The 17,000-nt window shown below is 39.9% G+C and overlaps 1 protein-coding gene across 4 annotated transcripts in view; it reads left to right on the top strand.

The window, feature by feature from the left end:
- TPH2 (tryptophan hydroxylase 2) overlaps window positions 1-17,000 on the top strand; it is a 120,966-nt gene that overhangs the window by 10,539 nt on the left and 93,427 nt on the right. For 2 of the 4 annotated variants that reach the window (XM_062203213.1, XM_062203214.1), the window contains 5 exons: window positions 2,686-2,814; window positions 5,160-5,312; window positions 8,322-8,505; window positions 8,616-8,716; window positions 14,173-14,240. In XM_062203213.1, coding sequence (XP_062059197.1) covers window positions 2,686-2,814; window positions 5,160-5,312; window positions 8,322-8,505; window positions 8,616-8,716; window positions 14,173-14,240 — 635 coding nt within the window. Of the gene's footprint in view, window positions 1-551; window positions 599-2,685; window positions 2,815-5,159; window positions 5,313-8,321; window positions 8,506-8,615; window positions 8,717-14,172; window positions 14,241-17,000 lie in introns of those variants that run through there. The other 2 variants (XM_062203215.1, XM_062203216.1) reach the window with 2 other exon arrangements.

Here is a 17,000-nt window from a genome sequence, read left to right as displayed (position 1 = left end):
ATCCAGTTTTCATCTCCTGGGTAGACTGTTTCAAATCCTAAATGGTTTCTGCCATCAGTTTTTTTTTTTTGTAAACATATATTTATTCATTTGAAAGTCAGAGTTACAGAGAGAGAGAGGAAGAGGTGCGAAAGAGAGAGAGAGAGAGAGAGAGAGAGAGAGATTGATTTTTCATTAGTAAGATAACTACACCAAAACACCAACCCCTGTTGTCAGTCTTGAAGTCTAATTTCAAGGTGCCACTTTTCTAAAATATCACTATTGTTATGCATTTGCCCTGCAGAAAGCCCTTCCAATTATTGACTTTTACCTATAGAGAAAGGTGAAAAAATGCAAATCCTACATATTGTTAATCAATGTTGATAATCTGTATTCTACTTTCCTCTTTAGTCTTATCTATTTGGACATTCTTGTTCCACACCTATACTCCATCATCACTAAGCAACAACAGTTTTTTTTCCCTCTGTGTATTTTCTTATATTGTTCCTTCTACCTGGAATGATCTCCTTATTATTCCTATTCCATTTTGACTGACAAACTCACTTTTGAAGATTCAGCACACGCAAGTTATCCTAGTAGCCTCTCCTGACTCCCCAAGGTATGTCTTGTGTTTTTTATGTCTTCTGTGGAGAAGCCAAAATGCTTTATTTTATATTAATTTTCTGCATGTATGTTTGAGTTGAACTGTGTTCTCCTTGAGTGTAGGCACTGTATTTCACCTTTTCATTCCCAGGATTCAGTTTAAATGCCTAACACAAAGTGAGTCCTCAGCAAATCCTCGTTGAATCACACATTTTCCTAAACTACATTGTAGCTAAAATAATCTAGGTATTGTATATGGTGCCTATTTTTGTTAACACATTTTTCATGTTTGAAATAATCAAGAGATCACAGAATGTAATGGTTTAGAGCATGGATTTTGGAGCCATACTGCCTGAATTTAAATCCTACCTTGGGAATTGTGGTGCAGTGTGGTACAAATCACGCTGACATCCTATATTGGAGGGCCAATTTGAGTCCTGGTCACTCCATTTCTGATGGAATTTATTGATAATAGACCTGGAAGGACAGTAAGATGGCCCAAGTACCTGGGCCACTGCCACCCCTATGGGAAACCAGAATGGAGTTCTTGGCTCTGGTTCTTGGGCTTTGGCCTGGCCTAGCTATGAATGTTGAGTAAACCAGTAGATGGAAGTTTCTCTCTTTCTCTTTTATCTCTTTTATTTCTCCTTCTGAATCTCACTCTGTCTCTCCTTTGTCCTCCCTCCTCTCTCTCTCCTTTCCTCTGTCACTCTGCCTTTCAGACAAAATTAAAAATGTTCTACTTTGGCAACTCTTTAATTGTGTGACTCTTTGAAAATTACCTAAATTCTGTGTTATTCAGTTTCTCCATATATAAAACAGAAATAACAGGGAATGCCTTGTAAATGGTGTTGTGATGTTGTTGAATCACTTCTTGGCTTATAAAAGTATGTAGAAAGTAATTAGAATAGAAGATGGCACTCAGTCATATTAACTATTATTATTATCATGACATCAATCTACTTATTTAAATTTGCCTTCCCTATTAGCTGATCAGAGTTGATCTTTAGAGGAAATGCAAACCAAAATATTTCTTAAATTAGATCAATCATAATCATGTCCTGTAAGGCTCTAGGAATGATTAAAATCCATCCAGTATTATTTACTCCTGTTTTGAAATTTTTCATTTTGTTTTCTATATAGACAAGCAGTGTCAGTCTCTGATTTTGTTAAGTTTTTCAGTCAAGCACATTTGCTGAATAGTTTTTTTTCCATTTTTTCAGGAGAATGGTAATATTGTCCTGTGTCATGGGTGAATTTTATGACTTTCTGAAGTTTGAATAGTAGGAATATTGATTGATATATGCACGTCACAGTGCTAGATTTGATCTAGTTAGAAACATGAAAAATTCAGTAGCCATCAAGCACATCAAAGAAATGACTGATGCATAATCATTTAATTTCCTTTTATTTCTCACTTAGGATGATTCTAGAGTTAGTGTCTGAGCTATATCTATATGTGTTTAAATCAAAGCATCACATTTCCTTTGCTGTATGATTGGATAGAGGCACCACAAGATTAAGAAGGAGTGCCTTTTATGAAAGCCATTAAATACATGCAGGCACATACACATAAAGGCCATTAAGTCAGAAAAAACTTACTAACATAAAATGGCTTAAAGATTCAGCAGTGATGACCTTTCTTAAATTATTCTCCTAGTTTTGGAAAGAAAGTAAAAACCCTTTGAATTCATATAACCAAAATGCTGAGATTAATTTGCTGATAGTAGGCTTAAGAGATGACAGCTAACACCACGGGACAGATGTTGGCTTGTACAAATAACATCCCCTTATGTATTGTTCTTCACCACCCCCGCTGTAACAGCAACTCCGGCTATGAAACAAATCGCACCATGAGGACAGATAACCTCCGGCTTCAGGTCTGTAATCTGACCATGGCCATCGGCAACCAGAAATGAGTTTCTTTCTAATCAGGCTTCCATCAGTCCCCAGTCACTCATATAAAGGAGCCAGCGAGGGGAGGCTTCTCATTGCTTTTCAGCACCTAGGTTCTGGACAGCGCCTCGAGCAGGTGGCTGGTCTCGCATCCTTCCCTCCTCTCTGCCAGCGCTCTACTGCCCCTCTTGTCCCCCCCTGCTGCAGAGAAAGAAAATTACATCGGAATCCATGCAGCCTGCAATGATGATGTTTTCCAGTAAATACTGGGCAAGGAGAGGGTTGTCTCTGGATTCAGCAGTGCCAGAAGAACATCAGCTACTTGGCAACTTAACAGTAAGTACTGAGGATCTGGCACTCTGTAGTGTTTTCTAGGATAGTGATCATCTTCACCATGTGGACACAGGTGTAGAATAAGCACACACCTCAATTCCCTCCTCCTTTATCATCTCTCTACTCTGCTGAGCTGCTGTTTGCTTCCAGTCTTTCTTCTTTCTCCCTATCAGCAGGTGTACTGACAGCTATGTGCTTCACTTCCTTTCTTTAAAGTTTCTAAGTAGATTAAAGAAAAACTCTCTCAGATAGAACAAGAGGTTGTATGAATCAACGTCCTACATCCACAACCAAAAACAATATGTAAAATTTTGAAAGTCCATTTGTTATGAAGAATGAGGAGAAGGAATTTTTTACGATTCTCACAAGATCATTGTGCATCCGCCATCCCTGACAGTCTATAATACTTGGTCTTTAAACACACGACTAATATTTTCTATTATTGGCTATAAGATTAGGTTGCAATAAAAAAGGAGCTGCTTTTGCAAGTTTTCCTGCATTCCTCGTTACTCTGTCTTTTTTGGTTTAATTGATAGAGTAATGAAAGCAATATACTACTTGTTTCAATATTTCAGGGAGTTTATATTTAAAATATTGGCAGAATTTTAAAAACCAATATTTTCAAGAGTTTAGATCCCAAATTGAGCTAATAGTCATAGTATCTAAGACAAATAGCAAATAAAAATGTATTCAGGTCCCCCCAGTTGTTAAAAATATTAAATGTTGATTTCATTACCACCCTTTCAGAGTTTATCAACAAATTCTCATTCTGTTTCTAGTATAAAAAAATCTGTTTTAATATCATAGCTCCAAATGTATGCCAGAGGGTCACATTATACTGACACTGTTATTGCTAAAAATGTTGAAAAGTAATCACAGCAACTCTTGTAGAACTATTAAATCAATTTGCAAAAAATGAGGCCAATAATGTAAATAGACTTCCTAATACTTAGAAATCATGAATATTTGGATGAGACATTACACTGAAGAATTTTGCAATCATAATGAACAGCTAGAAGGAAAACAAAGACAACTCAGAGTTATGGTTAATGTATGACCCTTTCATATAAAAAATGCTGCTTGAATAGATGAGATCTGTTTGTTATATGGTGAGAAAGAGGCAGATGTTCTAAGTTCTAAGACATTTGAGCTTCTAATGATTAAACATACTGTCAAATGTCAATGTCTGCATAAACTTTGTCTCCCCAAAGTCATAAATAATAAAATATCCATTTCTGTTATATATGTATATCTAATGACTGAGGCAATAGTAATGTGTGAAAATAGAGCCAATAGAGAAGTCAGAGGAAGACAATAGCAATCACTGTTCACTGGGTTCCTTATCAAATCCACACTTCTCAGTTTTGTGGGGATGTAATAGATGGATGTGGTTATATTATATCACCATTTGCTAGGGAGATGATTCTCCATTTGCTCAACTCTGCCTTTGCATATAATGAACAAAAACAGATTATCATAATTTTGTGTTGTCTGTCAGATGAAAAGTTCCAGATTTTTAAATTTCATACTTCTGACCATGTGGCCTGAGTTGCGAGAATCTGTCATTTTCTTCTTTAGCCAACATGACCATTACTTAATTGTGAATAACAAAACATGGAATGGCTAATAAAGTGTTGATTTTTCTCAGGTGGGTAGCTACTTTTTCCTCCTTTATTTTTTCCTTTTATTTGTGGTTGAATTTTAACAACCATTTTTCAAATACTGGCTTCTGATATAGATGGTCTTTGTTAAATACACTCCTTGGGCAAGGAGGTTCACACAGACAATGCATAGTGACAATGTGGATCTAAGTGCATAAAATAAGTTTATCAAGTTCAGTGCTTGTCCTAATGTATTTCAGAGAGAAATGAATGTATTGCTTTTAAGATGAGATTAAAACTAAAATTACTGTTGTCAAAATATATTGTTATTGCCTTATTTTTGTTATGTTTAATAATGAAAGTATTCTCCATAAGGTTCAACTACCCTAAAAGATCAGATTCTGTGCTGTAAAAGAAGTCTGGAAAGAAAGGCAGAGATTACTCATGCATAATATATTATATGTAATGATGCTCAGATTTTTGTTGGCTATAAAAGTGAGGCAAATCTGACCTCCCATTCATTTCAACCACTAGATGATGCTCTAGAACCCTAAGGTAATTGTATCCCAGTGTAAATTAGAGCAATATTTATGACTGAAAATTATGAGTGACATGGCAGCTTCACTTTGAGTTTGTATGATTGATGGGACTTCCAGTATATGAATGGACTATCCAGAAGAATATCTAATGAAGGAAAATTCTGGAATCCTCATTAATATATTTTTGTGTGTGTCTACCTTCTTGAAGCTCAACAAAGCTACTTCTGGCAAAAGTGATGACAAGAAAGGCAGCAAGGGAAGCAACAAAAGCGAAAGCACTACTGAAAGTGGCAAGACAGCGGTGGTCTTCTCCTTGAAAAATGAAGTTGGCGGATTGGTGAGAGCTCTGAGGCTCTTCCAGGTGAATGTAAAATATCATTATGTAACTTTCGAAGTGACTATGCGTCTGGCTGCAAACCTGGCCTCTGCCGTGAAACTTCACTGAATCAATTTCGGGATAATGTGGTGAAAGATTCAGAGGAACCAAGGTTCACAAGGGGTTACAAGGAGAGTTTGCTAAACAATGAAATAAACAGGCTCATATCAACTGTGATTTGTTAATTCAGAGTTAGTGTATTAGGAACTCTGTACTCTGTCACCAAGTGAGAAAGTTGGTAATTCGGAAATGTAATCCTCACACCTGAAATAGCAAACACAAAAGGAGACAAACAGGATATCTTTAAACATCAGAGCCTGCAGCTTCATTTGATTTGTTAAAATGGGAATTGTATACATGTCCTAGAGTACATTTATTTTGTGATGTGAGACACATGAGTATAGACACTTGGTATTCCCCTAAACCTCATTGTTTTGTCAACTTAGTGTGTCTTTTTTGTGAACATGAGTGACTCTCCTTACGGGGTTAGCTTTCTCCTTATCTTATGGAAATGCAGTTGCACCCTCTCAGGCCCTGATCTGTGGTCTGACCCTTTAAGAGGAAGTCTAGGTGAAGGTGAGGCCAGAAACCCCCAGAAAAGCTAATGTCTTTCTACCAGTAAACACCTGATGATGGCTCCTCCACCCTTCAGTCATATTTTTGTTTGAGGTCTCCAGCTGTTGATTAGAGTCTTAAGATATGAACCAGGTTCTGTGGGGTGGCTTGAGCTGGTACAGTGGAAAGATGGTTGGGATTCAACTCTGAGAATTCAGACCTGTGCTCTCAGGCTTGGCTAATCAAGACTTCATTTGTAAAATAGAAATAATAATTCCTACCTAATAGGATTGTTGGGATGAAATAATATGGGTGAAAGTGTTTTTTAAAGTGTACAGATATGGGGCATTATTATGATGACTTTGCGATGATCATAGAGAAGGAGGAATTAGTAGGCTGATTGGGCAAGTGTTTCCTTGTTCTCTTTGACCCTGAAGAAAGATCAGGTACCATCAACAGCTGTATTGGAAACTTAGAGTGATATTTTATACATAATCATGTCATCTTGGGCCGCATCCACATAGTGCCCAAAGGCAAACCAATTTAGTTAGACATCTAAGTGCAGTGTGAAAATCCCTAGAGAAGGAGTTTTCACTTTGCCGTCAGCTGGTCATGGGGCCTTAGCTAACACACTTAGCCCATCTGGACCTGTGTTCCCTCATCTAAGAATATCTACTCTGCTTTGATCAAAGGGCACTAAAAGTCCAAAGTGACAATGCATGTAAAATCTCTTGCTTCTTGAACTTTATATTAATCTTACTTTTGTTATCAACCAACTTGGACAAAGTGGCATTATTGCAAAGGTTAATAAAAACAGAAGTTGAATATTTGTTTTCCTGGTCCTAGTACGGTCTGTCTTGATTCTAGTCTAGCACTGGAAAAAAAAAAATCACAAAACTCTTGTTCTTGTGCTGAAAACTTTTAGATCACAAAGGATTGTATCAGGAATCATTCTGATAATCAGAGTGTATCATCTGGAGTGATGGGGAGTTGTCTCCTTATTTGGGAGTTGGTTGGGGTGGAGAAGAGAGCTTAATCTTTAATTAATGAAGAGGAAAGAAAAAGTATTATTAGGGAAATTTATATGTGATTTTAAAAACTATTTTATTTATTTATTTGAAAGAGTTACAAAAAAAGAGGAGGGAGGGAGAGATAGATCTATCCACTGGTTCACTCCCCAAATGACCACAACTGCTGGGACTGGGCCAGGTTGGAGCCAGAGCCAAGAGCTTTTTCCAGATCTCATGTAGCCCATGGCACATTAGCAGGGAGCTGGATTGGAAGTAGAGCAGCCAGGACTTGAACTAGTGCCTATATGGGATGCTGGCACTGTAGGCAGTGGCTTAACTTGATGTGCCACAGCACCCACCCCTATACCTGATTTTAAATATTTAGTTATTGCCCTCACTCAAACACATTACTGTTAGGAAGCGTTTTTTTAAGATAAAAGATTTATTTTATTTATTTGAAAGGTAGAGTTACAGAGAGAGAAGGAGAGACAGAGATATTCTTCATCTGCCGGTTTACTCACCAAATGACTGCAATGGTGAGGTTGTAATAGGCCAAAGCCAGGAGCCAGGAGCTTCTTCCAGGTCTCCCACGTGGGTGCAGGGGCCCAAGCATCTGGGGCATTTTCTACTGCTTTCCCAGGCACATTAACATGGAGTGAGATAGGAAGTGGAGCAGCCGGGATTTGAACTAGTGCTCACATGGGATGCTGGTATCTCAGACAGCTGTTTGACCCACTATTCCTCAACGCCAGGCCCTATTAGGAGGCTTTTAACCTCTGAGATCCAGCAGAGGCTGAGAGTAGCTGCAGTGCATCCTTGGATGAACACAGTCTTGAGTTTGCTTTTCTTACAGTTAGGGCTAAGGCTGGGTCAGTATTCCCCAAGCCTCAGTTATTTGCATACTACTTTCCCCATCTTGGGCTGCCACTCACACTATTTTCTTATTATTAAAGTGAGTGCTTCATTTTTTAAACTTAATTTTTAAAAGGTGCTTTATATCACTATACAATCAGGAGTTTGAGTTTCAGCTATATTTTCTAGAAACATACTATTACCATGATAACATAATAAACACAAATTTTCCTGAGATAATCAGGTTCTGCTGGTGGGTTATAGACTACCCCAGGAAAGGATGAGTTCATAATTATAATGCATGTTATAGGGCTCTTTATATATTGCAAATGCCCCCTTTCTTTTTTAAATGAGATAGGACAACTTATACACAGAGATGTGAATACAGAGTTTTGTAATTAATGGAGACAGTGGCTGGAAACAGATCCACATTTTAGTCAAAGTACAAGGAGATTATCTTTTCCTCTTTTGAGGGCACTTGACACTTTGTTGCTTGAGAGTTGAACAAGAAAAGCTGGTGATGTCTCTTTTATTGTGACCTGAGAGTGGCTTAGAGATATCGTTTATGTTTTCACAGGAAAAACATGTCAACATGGTTCATATCGAATCCAGAAAATCCCGGCGAAGAAGTTCTGAGGTTGAAATCTTTGTAGACTGTGAGTGTGGCAAAACAGAATTCAATGAGCTCATTCAGTTGCTGAAATTTCAAACCACAATTGTGACACTGAATCCACCGGAGAACATTTGGACCGAGGAAGAAGGCAAGGGTGATTTTTGTTTGCTGGGTGATTTCACAATCTGACAAATGTTGCAAAGGGGAAAATGCAATCTGTGAGCTAATATTTTTGAACGTGCACTGTGTTTTTAACAGAGCTAGAGGATGTTCCCTGGTTCCCTCGGAAGATCTCTGAGTTAGACAAATGCTCTCACAGAGTTCTCATGTATGGCTCTGAGCTTGATGCCGATCACCCAGTAAGTGTCTGGTAAAATTCATTCTACACCTTCTTTCTCAGCTCTGTCCATGGGCCAAGTGATGTGCCATGTTCTGTGTCACCATGCTGTATTGCAGAACATTTTATTTTTTTTATTACCCATACCGGAGAGCAGACTTTCGAGTGATAAAGCTTCCCTGTACACATGTGTTGGCTGGAAGCAGGTTAGAAGGATAGCATTTTCACACAGCATTTATTTGTAAAAGGCTTGGATACAGGAGGAGATTCTAAACCTTGGACAATATTTCTGTGGAATTAGACAGCCTGAAATATACCTGGAGATGGTAACCCTTGGAAACACGATGAACTGAAATTGATCACACCCTGGGGAACCAGGGCAGACTAGGCATGATGGGGCTCAGTGAGAGAGTAAAATTCTTCTTGCTATTTTCCTTGACTCGAAGTAGTTAGGAGTAGAGTAATGCGGTTGACTACGGTCTCAGTGGAAAGGCAGACGAATTTAGAATAAGGCCTAGATGGAACTCATGTCTCTTCCCACATCCACCCTGAATCTATCTCCCATCGTTCTCTCCTCTACTGCAATAAAATGACCACCTTCAAAGAAATATGATGGTTGAGTAAGCATTTCCATTATTCTCCCCCACTCCTTAACATCAGTTTTTATTTAACACGAGAGACCTGGAACGTCTCGTGGTCAGAATGAAGTACAGTTAGTAGTCAGGGAGCAATAAGCAACGTGCCCATTCATTACAGGCCCCTTTTCTCCCCTGGTGCCACTTGTCTAAAAATGGGCAGATGAGAGGGTGAAACCCACGCAGATCAGTCATGCTTTTAAGAAGCCCTTGTGGTCTGAGGGTATTTACAGCTACTTATGCTCTTTAAAAGGAGGAAATCTGGGAACCTGATCGTGCAATTTTATGTTAGACAGTGGTTCGCTCAGTGTGGTCCTGGGACCAGCAGTCTTAGCATCGCCTGGGAATCTGCTTCAACAGGTCCACACAATTTTGAGAACCACTGTTTTCAAGGAAATTACGATGATTTCAACAGTAGGGAAACTTTCAGTCAAAGCAGTAATTTGGCAGAATGTACCACTTCAAACCAATTAAAGAATGGTCAAGCAGAACATTATTTACTGAATTATTTTCAAAAAGGTGAATTCAATTGAATTATTTTCAAAATGGTGAATTCACTCAAAGACACAGTATATTGGCCCGCATAGTCTTACATTGCAGAACATGTCATGGTAATTCACATGTGAGGCTTCTGAACATTTTTCTAATGTCTTTGATGTACATCTGTTTGTTGTCATCCCTTCTTCCCACCCTGAGAGGAGTCAGAATGAGCACCAAAGCCTGACTTATGAGATTGGCAGTACTTGTTGGTCTGCACAGATGCCAGCTATTAGCTTGCAGAATGACCTTGGCCAAGTCCTTCTACCTCCATACCTCAAGTTCATTGTGTAAAAAGTGAGAATAAATTCTTATTGACCTCAATGGAAAATTTAAAAATCTAGTTAAAACAACTGGAAGGCATTTTTGCAAGAGCAAATACTTAATTCCAATAAGAGAAATACTGTATTTAAATTATTCAGAACAATGCCTGGACAGGAAAGGATTTTTTCATAACCTCCTATCTCCAAATGCTCTAGTTTGAAAATTACTCAACGTGGAGAAAAGAGTTTATTTAGGCTTTCAATGGAACAACCACAGGTACCACTGACCTGGCTGTGAAAACACTTTATTCCAATACCAAATGTAAATTTTCCTGTGCTTAATTTTATTCCATTACTGCTAATTATACCCACCTTATGATACCTTCTCTTATTTTCTGTGAAGCCACTTGAAATAATTGCAATTACTTAGCAACTCCCTAGCTCTCTTGTCATTTTTTAAAAAGTGCATGTTTCTTTTATAAGTACACCAAATGTTCATTATGTAAAATTTGATATTGGTAAGTTGATGGGTTTGTAAATTATTATTTGATGAGAATGGAAAAAGTTGTCTAAGCACTTGTTATGCCTGAGAATAATCCCTGTCCTGAGAGAGACGCAGCGACCTTTGTGATTGCCTAGCTCAGAAGGGCTTGGAAGATGAGTCAGTTGGCTGAGGCTCCCTAGAAAGGATTAAATATCTATGTCAGTGTCTCTCAAAAATTCAGATAGTGATTCTATAGAGCTTTGAGATTCTGCACTTTCTGAGATCCCAGTTGATGGTCACAGTGGAGTGTCTGGGCCACATATGGAATAGTCAGGGTCTCGACTGGGAAGGTCATTCGAAGTGTAGCTCAAGGTCTACTTCTAAGGCTCAAGTTAAAAATGCAGTGTCTTGAGGCTCATCTGAAATCTACTGAATCTGAACCTTCAGGGATGGACCCAGGAATTTAAAAGGATCTCCAGAAGATTCTGATGAGCTCTGAGGTTTGAGGACTAATGTCCTAGCTCATGATTCTAAGCCCTAGCTTCCCATTAAAATCATGTGTGGGAAATTAAAAAACAACAAAAACCAAAAACCAAAAACAAACAAAAAAAGCTGATGCCAGGGCCTTGCCCCAGAGATTTTTTTTTTTTTTGGACAGGCAGAGTTAGTGAGAGAGAGAGAGAGACAGAGAGAAACGTCTTTGTTCTGTTAGTTCACCCCCCAAATGGCCGCTATGGCTGGTGTGCTGCGCCAATCCGGAGCCAGGAGCCAGGTGCTTCCTCCTGGTCTCCCATGGGGTGCAGGGCCCAAGCACTTGGGCCATCCTCCACTGCACTCCTGGGCCACAGCAGAGAGCTGGACTGGAAGAGGAGCAACCAGGACAGAATCCAGCACCCCAATAGGGTCTAGAACCTGGGGTGCCGGGCGGAGGATTAGCCAAGTGAGCTGTGGTGCCGGCCACCCCAGAAATCTTAATTCAGAACCTCTGGGAATGTGGCCAGGTTTGGAGTATTATTTAAAGCTCCCTGAGTGATTCTAATATTCCACCAGTTTCCAGTTTTTGGAAGAACTACTGTAGTGTTAACAAAAGTTTAGCCAAGATTTTAGGTTTCAGGTTGGGTCTTTAGTTCTCTTTGATTTAAACTGAGGGAGGGAAGATGGGTTTGTGTAGCAGGTACTCTCTGGACACAAGCGTTGCCAGAGAGATAAATATATAGAATGTCCAGTTAAATTTAAGATAAACAACAAGTAATTTTTTAGTCTAAGTGTTCCAGGAAATACTCAGAACATGTTTATATTAAAAAATTACACATTGTTTATCTGAAATTCAAGTTTAATTGTGCATCTTGGATTTTATCTGGTAACTCTGTCCCTGGCTTCAGTTCAGAATGAACAGCCAAGGAATGCCGGGTCTCTGTAATCGCTGAAGCAGCCAGCAACCCTTCCTCTGCCAGAGCATGGTTCAATCCAGGAAGCTCTGGATCTCGCACAGCATTCGCATAATCAGCACCACACTAGGTTAATGAGGCATGATGAGGAAATCACTCTCTTGTATCCCTGGAAAAGGTGCAGGTGTTTGCTGAGGAGAGAGGGTTGAGATTCTTCTGGAAGCCCAGCAGACTGTGATGCTGTTGCCATGGTGTCCAGTCTGGCAGGAGCCAGGGAACAGATGCTGTGCTTTTCACAGGACCCTTCCTTTTTTCATGGACCACTTTCTTTTTGAATAGTGAGGGTACCTGAAATTCTTCATTTTTCCCATCGCAGGTAGGCTGGCTTTTACTATTGAGTATCAAAACTAGTGCTTTTTAGTGAGATTGTATTTGTCCTCTACAACACAGGAGCCTTTTTTGGTGAATGTGCTAACTCTGGTCAAAAGATTTTGAATATAGAAATCATAGGACTTCACAAATTTTCTTAGAAACCCCAGTTCACAGCACAAGAAAGAATGTTCTAACTTCTTGTCTGAAGTTAATTTATTTCTACAAGATGTTAGGGTTACCCCAGGGCATTTCTCTCTCTCTCTCTCTCCCCACCATTAGTAACTCTCTTGTCACTCTTGAAAGAAAGGTCATTGGCAACAGAAGTGATGCTAAGATTTCTGGCCTTAAGGCCAGTTCTTGTCCAGCCAGATGAGAGAATGGGCAAATTTCTAGTGAGTTTTGAGATTCTCTTGAGTAGCCCACCTTACAGAAAGGTCTGCATTGGAGCTGAGATGGTCTGGGCTATGGTGGGCCCAATCCCTGCTCTTTTACTCTCAGAGCCCATGTTCCCAGTGGCTTGTGGTGTTGCCAGGGCTCCATTTTCAGTGGCTGTTACTTCTCTCTCTCTCTCTCTTTTTTTTTTTTTGACAGGCAGAGTGGACAGTGAGAGAGAGAGAGACAGACAGAAAGGTCTTCCTTTGCCATTGGTTAACCCTCCAATGGCTGCTACCATGCTGATCCGAAGGCAGGAGCCAGGTGCTTCTCCTGGTCTTCCATAGGGTACAGGGCCCAAGCACTTGAGCCATCCTCCTCTGCACTCCCGGGCCATAGCAGAGAGCTGGCCTGGAAGAGGGGCAACCGGGACAGAATCCAGCGCCCCAACCGGGACAAGAACCCGGTGTGCCGGCCCTGCTAGGTGGAGGATTAGCCTGTTGAGCCACGGCGCCGGCCGGCTGTTACTTCTAGTTCTCCTGGGGTTTGTAGAGGTGACAAGTTCAATTGAAACAGTTCCTTCTGGGATTCCAACAGCTTGAAGAAACAGCCCTGGGAAGGACTGTCTAATGGTATGTGAGGGAAAGGAAAAAGGAAAGTCTGTTGACAAGAGGGGAAGATTCTTGGGTAAACCAGAAGTCCACTCCAAAGAATTCCACTTGACTGAAAAATGACAGGCATGCTGTTTAATCTATTAAGTGGTGATGATAGATAAAACCCTTGACATTGGCTAATACTAATTAGAATTCTAATTAGAAGTACAGGAACTCCAAGTAGAATGAAGCTAACCTGCTGCCTTGTGCATGGCTCCCTTATGATTGATCGTGCAGTGTATGGCTACAGTCATGAAATACAGCAAAACCTCTTTAATTCATACTGACTGGGGGGGAGGGGGCTTCCTGATGAGTATTCTTCCAAGGGATGGAATTTTATTAAATGTTTCATTTGTTAGCTATTTACACAAAGCAATTCAAATTAGGTTAACTCACAGGGCAACCATATTAAAGGAACCTGTTTTAACGAACAGTTTAATTTCTGATTAAGATCAATTACATGTAGATGATACTTGAAAACCAAAAAATATTGTCCAAAATTTCAACTTGCTTAACCACGCCATTCTGCTTATTTAGTGGAAAAGTAAATTGCAGCCGGAAGGTCCACACATCTCGAATTAGTACAGCCCAAGTTTAAGGAGGTTTTACTGTAAGCACAATTCGCTTCTGCCTGTGCCATTAGGACAGTCATCCCAGGATAAGATTTACATTTGAATGGAACACTCAGTAAACACCACGGTGATTTTCTTTTAGGCCTTCTGCAGCTAATTTTTCAGAACTTTGTTAAATAACTTAATCTCTTTCCTGTTTCAGGGATTTAAGGACAATGTCTATCGACAGAGAAGAAAATATTTTGTGGATGTGGCCATGGGTTATAAATAGTAAGTACCTTGTATAACTCTTTCTTGTCGCTGGCTAGTTAGGAAAAACACATGCTGTGTTAAACAGACCTGTCTTCTCTTCACTTTCACTCTTGTAGCAGGCAGACATGAACCATTTTAAACACTCAACCAACTCTGTAGGTTTTAAATGCCAACACTGATGCTTGACATCTGGGTATAATTGTAAAATAATGAGATCTGCAGGCCACATGCCAAGTGCTACATTTACAACCTGTGTTCACAGCTTCACTAAGGCAAGGAGCCATTTCTGTACACCTTGCAGAGCCTGGAAACTGTGTTTCAATTTTGCTTTTCACTTGACTTTTCAGCAGCCCCCTTTACCTTCCCAGTGAAAGTAGAGGCTTTGCAAGAATGGTGAAAAGACTCACGTAAACCATCATGCTTTACATAGAAAGGGAATAGCGTATAAATCGAAGGGTTATAGACAAGTTGTATATCCAATTTCAGACCAAGGTTTGGATGAAAGTGGAGAACCTCTGTTTTTTTTTTGGGTGAACACCGTGCATAATACATAATAAGTGGCAGTGACATGTGTTTTGTATATTGTGGTGTGTTGACTTCAGACCATATGTGGAAAAATAGAGTGGGTGTTAGGTCCCTATTTATTCTACTTTCCCTAGAGGTAATTTATAGATCATAATGATGCTCTCTTTATTTTTTCTGGCATGTGGTCAGCTACATAAGCTTTCATCAGAATAATGCGTGAATCTATACCTGGCCAGGGAAAGAGTCTTTATCTAGTTGAAGTTAGCTGAGAATCTTGCCTATTTGGAGAGGCAAATTTGCATTAGTGAGACTTCAGGATGTTGTATGCTATAGAGGGTATCTTTCTTTCTTTTTTTTTTTTTTAAAGAACAATAACACACAAGTGCTCAAAGCCAAGCAGGAGGGTTTCTCATCACACCTTCCTATGGGGCAATCATTTACTAATCCCTATCTTCCCTTAATGCTTTGGTCCTCTTCTCTTCTTCTTCACAAACCCCAGGCACCCTTCATCCCTTTTCCATGGCAGGGAAAAAGTAGATATTGAAGGCTGGAACTGCTGGAGGCTGCATACTGTACAAGGATGACTAGATAGATTTAAAACATTCTAGGATCTGGTCCCAGCTTGGAGGGCTGGGGAGTTCTCAGATGAAGAGGGCCTGGCTCTTGGCAACTGAACATTCAGGAGGCGGAGGTATGCAGGAAACTGCCAATCATCATTTTACAGTGAAAAGAAACTTGCAGGTGTCCCACAAAACCCACCCTGTTGGCATGATGCAGAGGAACTTATCTGAAGCCTGTGTTATGGCTAGAGTCAAAACAAATGGTGTTTATCTAAGAAAATTTGGAGGTCAGGGACATTATAGCCTGCTTGTTTGGACAGTGCTGAGCTGAGACTGGGTAGGTAGAATAACAAATGCTTGAAAGTGGGGACACTGGAGTCAGAAATCTAGGTCTGAGACCTGGCTCCCTAGCTTCCTAGCTGGGTGACTTATCTCACTGTGCCTTAGCTTCTCCCTCTGCAAAGTATGTTTTACAATAGGACCTATCTCACATAGTTGCAGCGAGGATTACACAAGAGAAGGCCCAATGCTGTGCTTAGCACACTGATCGCTAATCATAGGTCAGTCACTATTACATTTCTCCCCACCCTTTCCATAGCTGGTTTCTGTTCTCTGGTTGATCTATTGTTTTCTCTTTTATCTATGTTAATACCAATGTTAATGCCACCATCTTAACAAATAATGTAGTTCAAACATCCATTTCGTTGGAAGACATTTTGGTTTCTCATTGAGGACTGTTTTCCTTAGTGATGCTTTTTGTGCTGGTCAACATCCTCTTATGTGGAGAAATTTAATCAGAAGCAATCATCTCCCAACATTTGTGCACATGAGGGAGAAGCTGCCAGAATGTGATATCTCCATTTGTCTTGGGTGCTCCTTGTGAATGGACAGGGTGAGGAAGGTGCTTAACCAGGGGTGGTTAAATCAGGGAAACAAAGGCCCAGGACTTGTAGACAGTAGAGTGTAAAGGCTCATTCCTCAGTGCCTCTCACACTGTCACTGCTGAGGTTTCTCTGAGTGTAAGTTTGAGGATGGCCAGGTGTGTGTGTGTGTGTGTGTGTTGCAAACTCACTTTCAGGCCCATGTACCTGCAGTAGTGCTGATGGAGAGGAGTACAGATAGAGCCTAGAAAATGCTAAGTGTGCTTGGCCATTGTCTTTAATTTACCATGCAGCAAGTAAGGTTTCCTTTTAGTTTATAAAAAAAGATGCAATTTCCAGTAGAAATAGATGTGCTTCTAATGCTGATAGTTTTCTGAGTAAGCAAGAGAAAGAGGTGTTATAAAAGCATAAATACTTTACGTAAACTCATTTTAAGCGTGCTTAGGCCTGATTTTCCAAACCAGCCAGTGTGTCCACTGTTCAGAAGAGCAGAAGATCTGAGGTATTTGGGAGGGTTTGAAACATCCCTGCCAAAGGGAGCTGGAGGAAGGGTACAACGTCTTAGTTGGAAGGAATACTTGGTATTTGAGATGACAGATGTGTTACTAGGCTTGATTTAGTCACTGTACATTGTATACACATAATAACTTACCAATTTTTTTTGATTAAAAATGGAAAGTAGGGACTATTGTGATGTGGGGAGAACAATTCAATTCCATGCTGACAATTAGTTAAGGCTCTGAGGATACTGAGGAGATGCCAAATCCACGGTCAGAAATAGAGAAAAACATGGAGCAGAGATGACTGGGATC

The sequence above is a fragment of the Lepus europaeus genome, chromosome 10, assembly GCF_033115175.1.
Source record: "Lepus europaeus isolate LE1 chromosome 10, mLepTim1.pri, whole genome shotgun sequence".
Classification (NCBI taxonomy): Eukaryota; Metazoa; Chordata; class Mammalia; order Lagomorpha; family Leporidae; genus Lepus; species Lepus europaeus.
Note: the sequence above shows the minus strand (reverse complement) of the source record. Positions and strands in the feature narration are given on the sequence as shown.